Source organism: Colias philodice, chromosome 19 (assembly GCF_061535455.1).
Source record: "Colias philodice isolate Cphi_HAF_F1 chromosome 19, ilColPhil1 Martin Lab GWU primary, whole genome shotgun sequence".
NCBI lineage: Eukaryota > Metazoa > Arthropoda > Insecta > Lepidoptera > Pieridae > Colias > Colias philodice.
The window spans coordinates 5,434,145-5,454,101 of record NC_143104.1 but is presented as its reverse complement, the minus strand read 5'-3'; the positions used below and the strand labels follow the sequence as shown (position 1 = coordinate 5,454,101).

Below are 19,957 nucleotides of genomic sequence, written 5' to 3'. Positions count from 1 at the left end.
AAAGCTATACGACATAAAAAACAAACGTGTCGCTACCTCGTTACAATGTCAATTTAGATGGATAAAAAACAATTCATACCAGTCCTGCCGATTCCAGCGGAACAATGTACTACTATTGGAGGTCCTCTACTGTGTCCCGCCCACGCATCTCCTAATCTGTAAAAGAAAAATAAACATTGTAGTCTGTTCTATGATTAACCATGCAACATTCAGAATTCTCCAGATATACGCTCTGCGATAGGTTAAAAACAAAAAAAAAAGACGGGTTGCACTCCGGGAGTGCCGGCAGAAGTGAAAACTTGATTATTAACGTTCAGCATATTTGATATTTTGGAATGGTATCCGTCTTACGCATGGAATATAAGGGCTAAAAAAAATCCGTCTTACGCTTTTTCGATCAGGCCACGTGTCCTGACGCGAGTTTAAGATTTTATACCCAACGCCGCTAAAGAAGTTTTCACTTCAAAAATCTCGAGACATACGTTCTGAGATAGGTTAACAAAATGTACGTACTCGTTGCGCGCCCGCTGCTGCGCGCGCCGCACGAGGTGCAGGAAGCGCAGCACGGGCTGCGCGCGGCCGCCGCCCGGCACGCCGTAGTCCGGCCACCGCGTGTACTGCCCGTGCCATATCGTGCGCGACTCCTCCGTCTGAAATACAACGTACATAGTTAATGGTCATATTAAATTAGCTATTTACATATTACCGTCCATAGGATATTCTGTAATTTAATTGGGTAGATCACCATAGATTTAATTTTTATGAAATAATTCATTATTTGGGTGGGCTGATGGCTAAATTACCTACACTCAAACAATATTTTATATATTTACAAAGGATTTCTACTAATTCTAAATCTAATTCACGTAAAATTATATTAATATAATTTATAGTGATCTATCTAGTCCCAAACTAGGCAATATAAATAAGGTAACTTATAAAATTTATAAGTTAATATTAAGAATATTTAATATTCTTTATCCAACATTTTCATTGAAAACATCTCCATACAGCATCCATCATCACTCACCCGCAGATCCGTGAGCAACAGATGCGAGATGGTATAGTCGTCCTCGTGCTCAATGTCCTCCGTGGTGACCGCGAAGCCGGCGTGCACGGCGCGGGCGCCGAGCGCCGCGGGCCAGTACTGGCCGCACTTGACGCGGCCGCGCTCCACCGTGCGCGTCGTCATCACCACCACCAGGCTGCCCTGCTCCCACACCATGCGCCAGAAGTCGCCGAACGTTTTGGGCAGCGGGCCTGTAAAAGCAACGTTTAAGTCATGATAAAGCTGTACTAGACAGATGCGCTGCAGAATGCGATAACCAAAAACACAAATTTGCATTGGGATTGACAAAATAGGACGTAGCAAAATATAATTTAAAATAAAGAGATAAGCACAATATTTGCAAAATAAATATTGATTCACTCAAAATATGCAAGCATAAAATATAATTTACATGTAACAATGTAAAAATATTCATATATTTTATGTATATTGTATAATTTGAGCATCAATATTATATTATCTCAAGTATCATTGAAACTATTATATATTCGCGGAATGCAAAAAAAAAACAAACAGAATAGTACCTACTTATTTAACGAATAGATAATATTGTCATTCTCTATTGTGTTCTTTCGACGTTGTATCAGCAAATGGTTCAATGTAAAATCCATTCATATTGTGGATTAATTAAAATGAATCATTTATAACGAGTCATAATGTGACGCGACACCATAAAACGAACTTCAATAGTAAACAAAACCTAACAATACGCTATACATAACGCCTACAAGTCAATGTTACTTGGGCACCCATTCTATTTCAGTGAAACTTTCCTCGAAATAGGGGTCGTGTAAATTTTCCAATGCACGTATGGCAGAATGCCAAACCAAGAATAGACAAACAATGACTGTTTCCGAGTAAATTCACAAACTTTTCAACAAACTGTAAATGCTTCTTTGAAGCCATCAAATAAAGGTCGTATATACGCGTACTATAATTAGCGCGTGTGTACTGCTATTTTTAAATTCAATTCAATTTTTGCGCGATGAAAAATACACACATGTTTATTTATGCTCATATGAAATTTAAGGCAACATAATTAACATATAATTCTTCATGTGTGGATTAGTCAGTTTTTTACTATGATCTTGTAACTCACCCTGCGTGCATATGAAGGCATTTTTCTGTTTGTAGCCATCAACGTAGTTGGCATTTATATAATCTGTTGTAGGATCATCCGGGTCAGTTTGCGAAAGAACCACGCGCGAATGGTCATAGCATAACACGTCCGTGTAGCGGTTCTTGACTAGATTACTCGGCAATCTGTAATTGTTATTGAGACAATTAGTTATTGTTAAAAACAATACTTTATTTTTCCTGTGTAGTCGGCTATGTTGTAGTAAGTTTCAAGGTTCTATGTTGTTAATTAACTATAATGGGTCTTCTGCATATTATGGTGTATGTTACTGTTATGTATATATAGTATAATGTTATGTTCCTTATAGTTCTGCATACGCTGATTACGTAAAATATTCAAACAATAAAATGTTATTTTTATTTTTGGTACCTAACCATTTACATAACGCTCATGTCAATGAAACCACTTTCTGAAACATAAGAGCGTGTACAGATAGCAGGGGTATACACATAGGTAGTTTATTAATAACATATCAAATAGAATAAAAAAAGTCGGTGATGTTAATTACAGTATATTTTACGTAATCAGCAGTATTATAAAACAACGTTATTTTGATATTAGTAAAATAAATACCCATAAGCGAATAAATTTAAGAAGCTGTTTTACTCGTAGTTGATAAGAGATGCTTTAGTCGCAATTTACGGCAAGATGGGAGGTGCTATTCTTAAACACGATTAAGATATGTGTCCGGCACGAAGGACCAGAATGTACGGGCCTATCCCGTACTTGTGTATAATTAATTAATATTAAATAAAAGAGTTATTAAAATATAAAACTTGTATTAAACGGAAACTTGTAATAAAATGGATAAATGAGTCATGCGAGGTATTCTTAATGCCCGTCGACGATGAACTGATTTGAATATAATATTAAGTTTAAAATATTGGAAAGAATTCGATTTACGCAATTTGCAAGCAAAGCGCCTTGTTGCACTTTGGACGTGCTTGCTCGTACAATATGCAATAAGTAGGAGCAAGCTTCACTCACTTGGCGTGATGGAAGGTGCCGTTGGGCGGGCGCGCGCGGATCTCCTCGTACTCCGCGACGAGCCCGCGGCGGCCGAGCGCCCGCACGCGCGCCAGCAGCGCCGCCGGGCTCTCGCCCGCGCCGCCGCCGCCGCACTCCTCGTCCGACAGGCCCGGTGACGCCTCGCCCGACGACCACGTGCCGCGCGCTGACACAACGGAATGGGTTATTACATTTACAGAGATGTAGATTGAGGAATTTTTTAATGACACCTTGAGGGAATACTGAGTTGTTAAAAGAGAGAAAACTGCCCTTACATATTTCCGAAAACTTGATTTTGGAAAAATAAATCCTAATCCCGATATTCTAATACCTTATAATCTATCTAATTTATTGGTAAAAAATTATAAGGATATATGTATAAAGTTTTATATTCTTTCAAGTAAAAACAGCTAATCGGGTGAAACAAAAGTAAAGTACTGTCTAGATTGAGTAAATCTTTAACCATGTTTTCTTACCTTTCAAATAAAAGAGAACCGTTTTTATTATAAAGTGTTAATTTCAAGGAAACTACATAATTAAAAAATGTATTTAACCTAACCTAACCCGTACGCCGCTTCAAACAATAAAATTGTCCAATTAGAAATCAATTATGGAAGCATTTTAATTGGTCTAACGCTCAACACACTTTTTTAATGAGGACGATTAATAAACTCGTAATTCTATGTTAAAGAGGATACACTTTTGTAATTTAGGTGATATTATATGATTTATTTTATCATATACATATTTATATAGGTACTTTGCACAGATCTCATCTATTATATAATATTGTTTGACGATTCATAGAAACATTATAGCGTTTAATTTAATAAACAAATCGTTAATCAGGAATTGAAGACAACAAACATAAAATTATAAGTATTCTATTTCCAGTGTTTACCATAAAAGAATTATTGTACACATAAATCTTTGTATGACATAATAGGTAAGATTGTACAAGATTGTACAATGTACATACATAGATCGACACAAAAACAATAAGTCAACAAAATACTTATGCAAATAACATTATTAGTCATAGATCTTCGCGTTTATATTATGTCTATTAGAACCTGAGTGTTATTATTTTCAACATTTTGCAAATAATTGGCTCCTTGAAAATCAGTTTCAGCAAGGTTTGATAAGTTTTACAAAATAAACTAAACCGGAACTTTATCAGTTTGATTTTTTTTATCATAAGGAAAATTTAGAAACATAACATCACCCAGAACAATAGTATAGAGAAATACGTACTCAAGCAAAATATTCCAAACAACAACAATATTAACTCAATACTGTACATAATATAAATCTGTTTTTATTTCCCTCACATTCACGACAATGCGCAATATGTTTTTATTGCAAATAGCATTTATAATAAAACACTATTAATTTTTTTTTAGTGCACTTGTTATTGCACGCCTCTTAAGCGAAGCGTTGAGGTGGGTACTACTGTCACTTCGCGCAAAACATCTGATTTTTCAAACTTAAAATGTCTTTATGTATCATACATTGCACTTGTAAGATAATACATACACACACATATTAAGAAAAAACACTATTTTTAACGTTCATGATATTTTTGATGTCATTTTTGTTATTTAAACTAGTTAAAAAACAGTTTAAAAAAGTTCTGTCTTGGACGTCCGTGTGTCTGTATGTGCGGATCCTTTTTCTTGTTAACACGATAGCGACCGAAATACTTTACTAATCGAGTCTTTTTTTTCTCTTACACTTGAGTATGCTCAGGAATAGAACCCTTTCATTTTTCAGGGTCTGATTCGATGTGGTTTAATTGTTATTAAATAAACAAAAATAATAATTAATAAATATTTATTAAAAAAAATTATGAGGCGTGCACTTTTGGATTTTCCAAATTATTTATTTAATATTTATGATAGCCATGTTGTTGTATTTCTTAAATTTCGCATCGTTATTATTAAAAAACTGCATTAAACTTTCGTGATTGAATGACCACAAATTAAAACACAATTTACCCGAATTATGATTTTTTAACTTTTTGTTTTTCCACCACTTACAATTTCCCATCGATTATTATATTCATAAAACTATATATATTAACACATACCCGGCAATTTTAATTTATCAGTATTCATTACAAATTATTTACAAAATAAACTTTGACAAAATCAATATTGCATAAACTTGATACAAAAAATGACATTCACGTCATGTAAATTTTTCAGCAAATAAAAAAGGTTAAATATTAATAAATAAAGAAAAAAATACTTACTTATTAAATCTAAATCATCTTCATCCCCGGAGTTAATGTGATTTCCTTTTATGTCCCCATTGTAACCGTGCGTATGCCTGCAAATTGATAAAGCATTCTTGTAAAATTCTGTAATATTTAGATTGATCAATACTACGATATTATTAATGCTATGGAAATTGTCGCATGAAATGTTGCGAGTTGCGATTACTAATAAATCAATACTGAGTAATACATATTATAAATGCCTGTCTTTCTGTCTACGCTTTCACGATAACACGAATATTAATGACATTTATAATGAAAATACTAATAAGACCACGGGTCCATAGGCTAAGCCACTTTATTACAAAACCGGTGTTTGAGCATTTAGTCCGTGGGCGAAACCACAGGTCACACCTAGTTTATTACAAGATAAACATAATATCGTTATATAATTATAGTAAGCTATAAAACCCGCCCACTAGCGTTCACAATGATCGATCACAAATCAGAAAAAATAAACAGCCGTACAAATAAAAACTTGCTTATTCAAACCTTATGCAATGCATAGATATGATAAGAATAAATAAAGAATAAGGATGTCATAATTTCTTACAAATAAATTTGGAATAACGTCGATGTATCTATGCTCACGCTATGCAATAGGCGCGAAGTGGCAACGTCGCAATTCATTCACAAAATTATGAAAAACATTGAAATTGTCTACGGTTAAGCCTTGGTGCTGTCATTTTGCTGACGCTCGTTTGACTTCGTCGAATTTGTTGTGAAGTTTCATCATAAGATGTTCTGTTTATTTATTTTTTAAATATTTATTGGAAATAATTTAAATATATCATTAAATATGCAAGCAAATGATAGATAACGCGATCCGCTATACGAAGATAAACCCACCTTGAGATAGAGAGTTGCCAAATAACTGGTACTGAAAACATACAACTCCAGGCTTAGAAGATTTATATTTTCAACGAAAGTGTATATTATTGTGATAAGTTTAGAAATAAGTTTTATGTATGTATGGTTTGGCGCATGTTGTAAATAAATAAATCATTATATTATTCAAAAGGGTTTTTCATAATTTCGTATATTTTGACATTTCATACAAAATTTTCCATTTCAATAGGTACGTAATGAAATTATTAATTTGCTCAACTTTTTCTACTTCTCGTATTACTCTCATTGCTATTATCTCAAATTTAGATTGAAAATTGCTTCTATAACTTGTAAAACACAGCACAATGTACTAAAAGATATGTTATAACTCGGTTATGTCAGACTTATACTAGGGTGGTAGCCGTAATAAGGACGGAATAGCATTAGTATGAATACTTATTACGAAGTTATACTAGGTTACATTTATTTCGTGTTTATTTGTATGATTTTTCCTTATTCTTAGTTTATTCTTTGCATAAAATGTTATAACTCGTTTATTTGTACGGCTGATAGAGTTACATAAGTTAAACAAGATGTTTTTGTCGCCTTGAGACGAAATACGAGAAAATCCCCGGCCTTTACTCTTGAAATGTGTGGGTTTTAGACGTAATTTGTTTTTATAAGCTCTTGCGTTCTATTTGACATTATGTTTTCTAGTTTTTTTCTTCTAGGATCGAAGAAACAATGAAGTAATCGATCTTTATCAATTACGGCAGTTCTGGTTTTACCATGAATCAACATTCGTGTTAGCGATATATTGCATAATTCACCATCATGCCACACGCGACCCCGCGACTATAAAGTAATTATAAAAGGCACCAGATAATGCATTATGCTGGTGCCCTTTAAAGATTTTACACATGCTCTACAAATTAAGAATTACAAAGCTTCACGTCCCTATCAAATAACCTATCCCGTCCCTAATGCTTAAGAAATGGTGCACGCTCGATATAAAACACATATTATGTAGATATGAATATGTTCGCAAATAACATAAAGCTCACACGCACGCGCACACTCGCTCACTCGCACACACTCGCACGCACACACTCCACACACACACTTACACGCACACGCACACTCCCCAAACCACCACACACACACTACACAGTACACAGTACCTGAGCGGCGTGGGGTCGCACGTGAAGGGCAGGTCGCCGCTGATGTGCATGATGTCGGCCGCGTCGCTGTGCCGCGCCACCCGCTCGCTGCTCATGTCACGTGTCACCTCCTGATCTATTATACCTGCCGAATAATACATATATACAAACGTAAATAATCATTTCATCTATACTATATAAAACTCAAAGGTGACTGATATAGTGATCTATCAACGCACAGCCCAAACCACTGGACGTATCGGGCTGAAATTTGGCATGCAGGTAGATGTTAGGACGTAGGCATCCAAAGAAAGGATTTCCCGAAATTCTTGCGGGAACGGGGAAAAACGGGGATGCACGTACAAAGTCGTGAGCAGAAGCTAGTTATCTATATGATGCTTATCAAAAAAAAAAATTATAATGTTGATATTTTATTACTAATACAAAGTCGTAATAATAATATAATCGTCCCTTCCTTTCTAGTATGTATTATAAATGCGACTGTGTTTGTTTTTTGTTTCAACGTGTGTAGCTATTTTATTATAATTTTTTGTGTCTGGAGATAGAAGGCTAAATTGACATAAACTCATTTTTACCGCGGTGGAACAGCTCACTGCCGTGTGATTTTCCTTTGACTCGCAGGTGAAGCCGAGGACAGAAAGCTAGTTCAAATACAAAAGCAAATTGAAAATTTACCGAGCATACGAATCGAATAACGTTGCAAAAAAGTTATATAAACTGAAAGTGAATAAAATTAAAATAGTGTATTATTTGAATTCCGTCAAGACACATGTAACGACGACCTTTAAGGATTTCAGGATATGAAAAGTCACAATATTGCCGTCGTGATGTCGCGACGTAATAGACACAAGCGAGGGCTTTGTAATACACATTCCCCTTTCAGCGTATCAATAACAAGAACGTCACGGCAGCAATCATTGACAAAATATAGCTCTTCGGAAAGAAGTACTACATATACTACAGAAAATGAAGTATTTTAATTGTTAATTCAGGTGTATGAATTTCACGATTGCTCTACGTAATCTACAATAATAGGCTAACACTTCATCAGCATGAATGATCTAAATGTGATTCACACCTGATGCAACGTATCCGATTCGAATTCAAATTAATATTATGATCTGTGTCTTTAGCTAAAAGCTGTTTAAACTTCCTAAATGAAGGCCCGGCAATTCAGACAAATGTAACAATAAAAATTGAACTTTTAATATAACAAAATATTCCTTTAAAAACCACAATAAAAAGCGGTTACCTTTTTCTGAAACTAGACTAAAAGTATGCTCTCACTTTCAGCTATTTTCGTTTCAAATTGTTGAATAATTAAACCGGTATACAATTCACATTAAAACAACATTAAAACGTAATTAGCATTCATATTGTTAATCTGTTTGTTAAATACTGTTATTATTCTTACCATTTTGCGGTTTGACCGGTGGTATATGATTACTGATCACATAGTCGTCGATTACTCCGTCCAATTTTGAATTTTGAAGATTATTCGTGTAACAATTTCTACAGTGCTCTAACCTGGAAAGATAAAAAGCGCATACATGAAATGGCGTTTGTATAAGAAAGCACGAAGAAGTGTGTCAATAAAACCAGTGCAACTGCCAGAGTTAATTTTAGCTAAGATTATTTTCATGAAAGGAAATAGCGTATAGGAAACCGGCGAGAAAACGTTAGCTTACACGCGCGAAAAGGAAACGAGAACTGTAAATAGGGAAAATTTAAATAAGCATCAAGTACGAAGAAACGTTCCGAGAGAATACCCAGTAATATTCACGGTGGCTAATTCGTAGCGTGGGGCTTTTACGCGAAATAGGATTCCCATTTGACAATGAAAATAAAACGAGGACACGCCTCGGTAATTTAGTAAAGGTAGACGTTTTTCACAATTTGTTGAACATGATGTTTCATCTCGAATCCATAAAATGTACAATGCAATGTACGCTGTGGGTACTACAGTATTGAATATTTTACGTCATGGTGAATACATTTTGATTGTTATCACGAAAAAATTACGTAATACATTGTATATAGCTAAATATCAAGAACATCCACTAATATATACTTAATAGTTAAATATCAGTTTAAAATTAAAATACTATATTAATTACTCAATTGCTTTTCTATCATCAATGAGTCCAGTTCGTTTTCACTACCATATATACCAGCTACAAGTATATCGAAGCTGAGTACCCACGTATCGGGTATAAAAATAATGATCGATGATTACCAACCAAGCTGCGTGATCCGGCTCGAGCTGTCCGCCGAGCTGCTTGGGCAGGCTCGCACGCGGCACGTGCACGCCCAGCTGCGGCGCGCTCACCGTGTGCACGCGCTCCCTGAGTTTCTCGCGCACGAACAGCCGGAGGATGCGAAACGGCGCCTTGAACCACAGCGGCGCCGTCACTATTAACACCTTTTTTAATTTCGCCGGATAACCACCCTGCAACAATTTCGCTCGTTAGGACTGCTGGTTTTTTTTTTGTCAATACACACTTCGTTTAACATGCTGTTTTTATTTCGTAAAGTGAATTAACAATCGCTGTATTCGTGGGAATGAGGACATTTTAAATTATTAATTGATGTGGGTTGAATCTCATATAATATGTTTTTCTTTTCTTTTACGTAAATCTACTTCTACAAAACTACACATCTACTTTATTGATTAATTTAAAAGCTCTGAGTGCAACATATTTTTAGGTCAGAATATAGTTGAATGAACACAAAAATGGCAATAGCTTCATCTGTGCCAAGCTATTGTCTTAAAAATAGGCCAATTAGAAATACGTGGTGTGTCGTAATACCTAGTCTTTTATAGCTAAGAGCAATATTGTAAAGTATACGAGATGATGTTTAATAGGTTCATTTTATGAAAGTAAAATATAGAGCAAAAATATCTACTGCTATTTATTGTAATATATCGCCAACTGATAACAGCTTTGTTTTATTTATATCTTCTTTTAATAAAAAATTTTACACTTTTAAATGGAAAATAATTTAAATGAGCCTCCAAAGCCTAGATAAGTTCATCAGATATTCCTTAAACAATTAATGGAGAACTTCTTTTTTGCTGCACGGGTATTAGTTTGAGTTTATGTATTGTTGGATTAAAATTCAGTAGAGTTAATTAGAAACAAAAAGTAAAAACATTACACTCATAAGAACTTGTGTCTTTGTTAATAAAATATATTATTGGACAGTTAATACATAAACTACGTTATGAAATTCCATCACGTATTGGAAGTATACATAAGTTTTCATAGGCAATACGACGACAATAAATACGAAGGACGCGTGTTAGCGAACGCGAAGGTGACGAGTCGATAGATCAAAAAAAAATCTCATAATAATACTTTCCCAAGCCATTGTGTGCTAATCAGTCACCACAATCAACGAATAAATTAACAAATTGTCTCTTTTCCATATATCTGATCATATTTTATACATAACTATAAATATCGATTGATAGATAAACTATATATATGCCATCAAATATAATTAGAAACACTGATTAGATGAACCTAATAATATGGATATAAATTGACAAAAAGTGCTCATGGATCAGTCTACGTTTAATCACTCATTTAAAGTTCTTTAACAACTTCGAAGTCTTTTCAAAACCTCATTTGTTTAAATTAATTAAACAAAAAGGACACTCAAGGATCTTTGTACATTAACAGTTTCTTACATTGTTAAGGTTTTCCGTTAATAAACATGGAACATTATCAAGATCATTACTTAAATTCTATAGGTAATGTAACGTAAGTAATCATTTTGATTATAATTATAAATGTTGTTGATACATAAATATCAATCTATTATTTTTTGTGCATATGAATGAAACATGCACATTATAATTTATATATCTATCAACATACTTAATAATGTAGGTACAACAAGTTACGGTATCGAGATTTTTATGAGTGCCCTTTAAAATCGCTAGCTGTGTCGGGAAAAATCATACATCCAGTAGGATAGGCAGAGGATTCTGAGACTTTAAAACGTTCTCTTTAAAATAGAAAATCTAAAATTAAACGGAACTTAATAGTATCATGACTGGTGTTTGACAATGACCTTCAAGATAAGATAAGGTGTGCTACCCTAGCGAAATGCTAACACGAAAACCTTGACAACGCATTTCCAAGGTTATAAAGATAATAATAAACCATATATGGTAACAATAAATTCAGACCCTTACTTTGTTTAACGAAGTAAAGAATTCTTGAGTTTTTCTCGTCTTATCTAACGTAGGGCAAGGTCTGTCGAAATTAAATGACACGCCTGAGTGGCGGACCGATCTAATCAAGATCACTTGGATAGACCTCTATAAAACTTGGATAATATATATTTCGCCTTTCCACTCATTTTATTGCAATTGGCTCCCCACAATATATTATTTATTAATACTGTTTGCTATATACATTATCTATGTATATACTATTTACTTTATATTGAATATCTATGTAATTATTTGAACTAATGTTTCACATTTGTCCCTATAAAAAAACAAAGCTGTAATAACTGAATTGAAATAGCTTATAAATACACGTCGTGCATAAAATACAGTGTTTAGTAACGAATCATAGTTTACTATGAACACAGTATTCTTTGTGCGGTTTAGTATGAATCCCCTTCAGGAGGACAGGTATCTGATGTTATATTTATATACGCAAGGTCAATAAAATAGAATGTCCCGAAGAACTTTAGGGTGAACCCAGACAGGCTTACCAACGTCAAGAAAACTAGGGGTGCGAGGTCATTGCCCTTGGTTCTAAGATTTCGACATTGAAATATTCATAATATTCGTATCGGTGTTTAAGTTATGTACGTTTTTTCAGACAAAGAAATATTTCATAATTCAATAAAGACAGTAACAAACAGTAGAATAAAGATAATATTAGATGCTTAGCAATGGAACTTCCGTATTTAATTAATTCCGTCATACCATATTTAATTAATTCCGTCATACCATAGAAATGCCTGTTAATTTAAAAAGGTATAAGGGTAGTAGTGGTTAATATATAATATTCATTTAATAAATGTCTGTCACTGTCCTTAGTCTTCCGCAGTCTACAGTGGTCTAGACATCCCCATGACGTCAGACCGACGGCAATATTAATATCGCTATTAAAGACGCAGACGTCGCCGAGACGACATTATTTGACCCTGTATAGGTAATGGAAATTGTAAACAAAATAGGTCTGGAATAACAACTCGCGAGCTGAATTTCAGGTATTTTTATCTAGGTATGAATGTAATCAATAGCTCGCGTCGACCTACGTACTAATCGGGGACATCTTAAAATAATAGAAATTTACTTTGAGCACATGGGCAAAGCCTAGGGTAGTAGTGGTCTAATTTGTATATTTTATATATTTTCAGTGCGCCATTTAATTAAAACTTAGGCGAAACTAAAACATTGCATGTATTGTGTTCATGTAAATAGGTTCTTAGAAGTTCGCAACCACTTGCCAAACTACGCGGTATGCGAATTTATCACAATGAGGTCGAGTTGATGAAACGAAACTTGTTGAGTAAATTCTATCCCCCGAATTAGGGCGAGAGTGAGGTGGAGAGGGTAAGATAAACACGAAGGCTGAGCCTAGAGTTCTACTTGACTCAGCGCCTTCGCTAACACTTAAATTCCGCGTGCTTCTAGGCGGTGGCATTGTATTGTTTGCTCGAGCAAAACACAAGCTGTATAATGCAAATTTATTATTTATATTCATATCCGTTTCTAATTAATTTATATTTGACATAAAAGGTAAGAAGAAATACAGCACAAGTCAGATGATTTCTAAAGTGATTAAAAAAAAATTATGTCTTTCTAAATCAATGTTGGGTAACACCATAGGAACACTTAGAATGTACAGTAGACGCTACTGCGAATCGCAGTTTTGCGTGTGAACGAACATTATCTATGATGGACTGAAAATCGATTGTTCCGAACTACTTTATGTTAAGCAAAACATAAAACTATTGGTATAATGTCGACATAAAAAAGCGATGCTCAACCGGAAGTCTATACGTAGCTGTAATTGCTTCCACTTCTTTTAAGGATAGTATATACACTTTCTCTGGTACAAGTTTCTTCCAGCCTTATTTGTTTAAATACGAGAATATTTTTTGTCTTCACTTGTGGTCTACATATTTAACGTTTGTAGGGTATAATATGTTGTATAAATGCGGTCGCGCATCTTGTAGGAGAGTAAGCTCAAAGGACTACATCGCAAGCTATTTCTACGGAGAAAATGGGACGTATTCATGCTCTAAATGAGAACCGTAGCCGGTGTCTTTAAATGCAGTGCTGTTGAATATCTCCAATTAATATTACATGAGACTCTCTATATACGTCCCTTTAATATAACCTGAATTAAACTAGTTATCTAATCTATTCCAAGAATTACTATCACTTGTGACGTAGTTTCAGTTTAACACCTAATATCATATGCGTAGCCGGGAAAAAGATTATAAAAAATATCTTAACCGGTAGGCATGTTTTTGTGAGTGAATACAATCGAAACCAAGAGAAAACCAAAAATCACTAACACTTCTTGAGTTACGAGTGGTGTAACTAGCCCCACTTTATTTTATATAAATAGATCATAACAGAATTACACCAACCTACAAATCATTATAAAGACAAAAGTGAAATCCACTCTTCTGAAATGTAATATTGCTTGGTGGACGGAGTGCGACTCTAGCCTGTTACAAATAAATCTGACCTTTGATATAAATGTCAGGAGTCTGATTTTATTAACAGCTGCCCGGGGTGAAGCCATCGCAGAGCAAGTGCTTTTGATTAATCGATGTTGATGATAGAATCAAACATTGTAAACCGACGTTTATCGCTATATCCTTTTTGACGGACATCTTAATTAATTACCGGAATAAATGGCTACGAAAAGGCTTTGAATCACTAAGTATAAAGCAAAATGCTCAGCCAGAGCAGACGGTGTTATGTTGTTAATATTAATCTGACTGCCAATTTAGTTTAGGGCTGATTTTTCAATCCTTGGTTAAAACTTATTCGTCGAATAATGTATAAAACTACCATTTCAAAAACGTATTCTAATTGCCCCTATTTGACAGTTTACGTGACATTTTAATATTATCGTGTAATACTTTATTGGACGGATAAGTTTTATCCAAGCATTGAAAAATCGGCCCTTATAGTAATAAAAAGTATTAAATATAGCGACGTCATTTTATTCCACGTCTAAACACGCTATTATTATGAAATATGAACGAAAAACCTTTCAATAATTTTACGTAGATCCTCTGTGCGTGTAGAGCCTAAGCAAAATAAGCGTGTCCCCGTTACATAAATATGTATTAATCTTATCTACAATCGACATATGGCCTAGCTTCGACACACGTGCTGTTTCTATGAATTTTCATTAATACAAAAGGATATATAATATATATATCTGTAAATGGCTTATTGTAAGTATTATATTATGTGACTATCTTTAAGGATATCTGTAGATTCTCCTAAAATATAAATAAATAAAAATAAATAAATAAATAAATATATACTTACTACCGTCCACCCTGGAAGAAAATTAAAAGTCGTTAAAGTTCTAAGAATTATATTATGAAGGTTTATAATTATTACTAAATTCATTGTCAAAATATAAAATAAAATGTATGTAAAGCTTGACTCAAAATGGGTTACATCTGTTTATCTCTCCCGATTAGACAAAGCGCAATCAAATCACCTTTATTATATGAACAAATCAAGTACATATTAGGAACTTTAAATCCTTTAGGTTGGTTAAAGTTTTTAAAACCTATTTGGCATGTGCAATAGTAGGATTCAGAACACAGCTATGCATGAACATCGGGGTATTGTCCCACAAAGGGTTGAAGGGTCGTATAGGGCACAATCAATGAGCTGTGGCTGCACGGCAGATTGCTATTACCGATACTCCACCGCAATGGCTGCCACTCCGTATACGATCGATGCCTATAAATTCGCAACGTATCTTGATGAGTGCATAATTTCATATGGTATAATTTAAATGAAATCTAAATAATAATTACGACTTGCGTCATACAAATTTAAATATTTTTTTTGTTACAGCTACAAAAAGATTTAGTCTTTTTATCTAATAATCTTATTCAATTATGATTTTGAAACTAGAATTATCCAATCCAAACATAATAACTCAGACTCATTGAAATCTCTAGGTTTTTGTTTTATTACGGACTATTATTATCACAATGTCTAAGAATCCTTTCTGGGTCCAATTTTATATTCTTAAAAGAACATATTTCATCATAAAGCTTAAGCTCCATCATATATATATCACTATAATATGCGCTTGCTATACCAGGCGCATAAATCAAAATCAAATAAGGAACTAAAGATACTGTATTCTGGGGCACCACTTAATTGCATTATACGGCCACGGCAGAGATGAATAGGTGCTATTAAGCGTAACTCAAACGGGAATAAAATTTTAATATGGTCCACAAATATGCACTTTCTTTATAGAAATAAAAAGTATGTAGTTACAACGATAGAGTTGGCTGAGGCCCAGGCGTCCCCGCTGAGTTGTTATGTAGGTCAGGCATGCCATCCTCATTTTGACGACGCCACCGCAGTACTGAGGGCGACCGCGATAAGTTCAACAGAGTGTAACATGAAAATATTTAGATTTTACGTATTAAAATATAAATTCTTAAAAGAATCAAACTTTCATAAGAATGATCTGATATAAAAAAATTGCGTAATTTTCCATGCCGGCTATTTGCTCTAGATTATTGATGGAAGAACGCCAAATCACTTTCATGCATGTTCGTCGGAGACATTGCATCAACTACAATCAAACTACAATAGAGCAAGCCATAGGGTGTTCGCAATATACATTGCACACAACTAGGGTGTCGGTGAAAATAAAACATAAAAAAATGACAGCGCACGCGCAGCTGCCATCGAAACTGCCAGGTGCGACATATGTACCGTATAGGTACATCACATAGTCGCTTTGAACTCTATTTTATTTTAAATGATTGCATTTCTAAAATCATTGAACGACAGTAAGTACTTTAAGGGCTGATTTTTCAATCCTTGGTTAATACTTATTTGTCGAATAACGTATTGAACTACCATTTCAAAAATGTATTCTTTGCCTGTATTTGACAGTTTACGGATGACATTTTAATGTTGTCGTGTAATACTTTATTGGGCGAATAAGTTTTAACCATGGATTGAAAAATCGGCCCTTAATGCAAAAATATTGGATTTATATTTTATACCCAACTTGAATTTAAATTTAATTAATAGGAGATTTTTGATCCAAAATAATGCACTTAAATCTAAAAATACCTAGGTACATAATATAGCATATACCTATTTACGCCAAAAAAATATTAATAATTTTCACAAAAAGTAGGATATTCCAAAATCAGACATTATAATGGAATCACTGTAAGATCGTAGGAAACCCAAATTTTGACCTCATTATATTGCACCGATAATGAAATATATACATGAAACTACTACTTTAGTCTATAATCAAACTGCATTCATAAATGGAGCGTTTACCATTGTTACAAATGCTCTACATTGTAATAGCTTATTATATAAGTAATAATTTGCATGTTATTGACAATGAGGTCATATTATTCACAATTGTATATTCTACCATATTTGGAGCATATCGTACTTAAATGATATATTATAAACTTTTACCTAGCAAGTAAATGTTATTTAAGTATGTTTGGTTACTTTAAACTGCATCAGTATTATTTTCTTTTATATTTTATCAAACATAATATAAAAATTAAAAACTATAACTTTTAAATAAAACAGAAATCGCTTTTATTTTATCTACTATGTTTGAAAGCCAATATCTTCAGAGATCGATCGAATGAACGGTAATCTGGGGTCTCTACCATTTCTTCGTCACCTATTTATCCCTTGTCAACATTTGTGCGTTAATATTGATACAATAGCATTGAAAACTGAAACTAAACTCTCATTCTTTATGGAATTTTTGTACGACAATAAGATTAATTTGAATATTTATCGTGGTAGACAGTTGTATATGGTAATCGGAGCACGTATGGCGAACGAGCGGAAGTGGAGCGCTAGCGGAGGTGACGTCACACCTCACCCGCGACCTTCTCCTAGCGGATATTAATCATCCCAAACCAATAACTGCCATACCTATGGATTCTTACCTGACATTGATACGTAACAAAATATATTTTACTATAATAGGTTAATCATAATCCATCCAAAAGACGTTTGAAGAAAGAAATGCCCTTGAAGAAATGTAACAAATTTAACAGGATTAAATACAAGTGTAATTTAACTCGTTTAAAACGCTAATGTCGGAATTATTATTTATAGCTACTAGCTCTTGTGATATTTAAAAGAAAAGATGTGTAGGTACACTGTCGATAACACTTTACACCTACGCAAATCCTTGAATATACGTAGAACTACGAAAGCATAGTGCACATTACACGTGCAAAAGCATCGATCGCTTGTGATATTTCAAATAATTGAAACCTGGAATCTAGCTATAAACGATATTCGAACAGGAGACAGGATATTACCTTCGAAATTGGATTGGTCACTCATAACCGTCCTATCGGCAATGTGTGTAAAAGTTACACTATTCTTTGAGTAAAAACTACGGCAACATGAAAAGATCAAATTTGGACTCTACACTATTTATAAATTTTTAAATTAACTAATTCTATTATTAGCTACATCTCAACAGTGTATAACATTTCTATTTTTAAGTTGATTGTGATAGCACAGTTTAAATATAAACTAATGGTACCGTTAATAAGCATTTAGACATGTAACAAGTATATAAATAAAAAAAAAACATGAAAGTAAATTCATGCGCAGCAATTACGAGCTGACCTAACGCAAAATGCGTGGTCGTGACATCCCTCTTGTCATGAGATCCCATTTAGACAGATTACAAGTGGTCACGTTGGCATCGTTCGCAGCACACATTTGCGAATAAATAAAAAGTTCGTCACGGTACGAAGATGGCCTTTAATATTATAAAACGCAATGCGCTTGTGACAGAACTGCTGCGCAACACTGACTCACGGACCGATGAACACGTGACTTCAAGGTGAAGACCATAAGATCCGATACATAAACAACATATTTCCTCTACTCTACTACCGAAAAACATTGACGCCATTGAGAAGAAATATCTTTGTGATAATATTTTATATTTAAAACAATTCGGAAGTATCAATGTCGCTTGAATTATGATTTTGTAATATTCTGCAGAAATATTCGCTCCAACTTGTAGCACTAATAATAAAGATAATTTAGTCACTAAATTGTAAAAACTACTTAATAATAAACTTCCGCAACTATCAATAATTAATTACTCGTTAGAGGAAAAATACCTAGTACCGCCTTTAAGTAAATTGCTTAATTTACCTACCCAGGTACCAAGTAACAGTATAGCGTTCTTCCATGAATTAATTTGAGTAAAGAATTTGCAAAACTGGGGTTTGAAGTAATGAAAATTCTGCGTTCCTTATTTGCAATTACGACTGCCTTACAATCTAAATATAAATTTAGAAAATTATTTTTTCTGAAAATTTCTCGCCGTCGTTTTATTATTGCACGCCTCATAAGCGAAGCGTTGAGGTGGGTACTACTGTCACTTCGCGCAAAACATCTGATTTTTCAAACTTAAAATGTCTTTATGTATCATACATTGCACTTGTAAGATAATACATACACACACATATTAAGAAAAAACACTATTTTTAACGTTCATGATATTTTTGATGTCATTTTTGTTATTTAAACTAGTTAAAAAACAGTTTAAAAAAGTTCTGTCTTGGACGTCCGTGTGTCTGTATGTGCGGATCCTTTTTCTTGTTAACACGATAGCGACCGAAATACTTTACTAATCGAGTCTTTTTTTTTCTCTTACGCTTGAGTATGCTCAGGAATAGAACCCTTTCATTTTTCAGGGTCTGATTCGATGTGGTTTAATTGTTATTAAATAAACAAAAATAATAATTAATAAATATTTATTAAAAAAAAATTACGAGGCGTGCACTTTTGGATTTTCCAAATTATTTATTTAATGCTATTACATAATAACTTGTTTATTTGTAATATTTAACTACTGTTAATTAAAAAATAAAATATTTATTAACATAATATGTTTTAAATAGTATTGCAAAACCAAAAAAAATTAGAACCACATTCTTGGCTTTTGTATTCTATACACTATACTCTAGAATCTATATGAATGAATGTTTATTATTCAAGACGTACTACGCAATATATGTCATATCAACAATAATATCAATTCAAAACAACTTTATCTAGCTAGACGTGGAAAACATTAAACAAATCGAATTACGACGATTATGCAAAACTATTTATTCTACTCATTTCGAATAATCTAATCTCTAATTTTTAAAGACGTACAATGATAACC

General features: G+C 33.7%; 1 protein-coding gene across 2 annotated transcripts in view; it reads right to left on the bottom strand.

Annotated features, from left to right (window-relative positions):
* The window catches only part of Ptpmeg2 (Protein tyrosine phosphatase Meg2), a 36,576-nt gene that overhangs the window by 1,233 nt on the left and 15,386 nt on the right, over positions 1 to 19,957 (bottom strand). For both annotated transcript variants that reach the window (XM_089707023.1, XM_089707022.1), the window contains exons 5-13: positions 9,743 to 9,951; positions 8,917 to 9,029; positions 7,503 to 7,626; positions 5,470 to 5,546; positions 3,195 to 3,381; positions 2,169 to 2,332; positions 1,031 to 1,260; positions 514 to 650; positions 80 to 156 (exon numbers count right to left, since the gene is read on the bottom strand). In XM_089707023.1, coding sequence (XP_089563149.1) covers positions 80 to 156; positions 514 to 650; positions 1,031 to 1,260; positions 2,169 to 2,332; positions 3,195 to 3,381; positions 5,470 to 5,546; positions 7,503 to 7,626; positions 8,917 to 9,029; positions 9,743 to 9,951 — 1,318 coding nt within the window. The remainder of the gene's footprint in view (positions 1 to 79; positions 157 to 513; positions 651 to 1,030; positions 1,261 to 2,168; positions 2,333 to 3,194; positions 3,382 to 5,469; positions 5,547 to 7,502; positions 7,627 to 8,916; positions 9,030 to 9,742; positions 9,952 to 19,957) is intronic.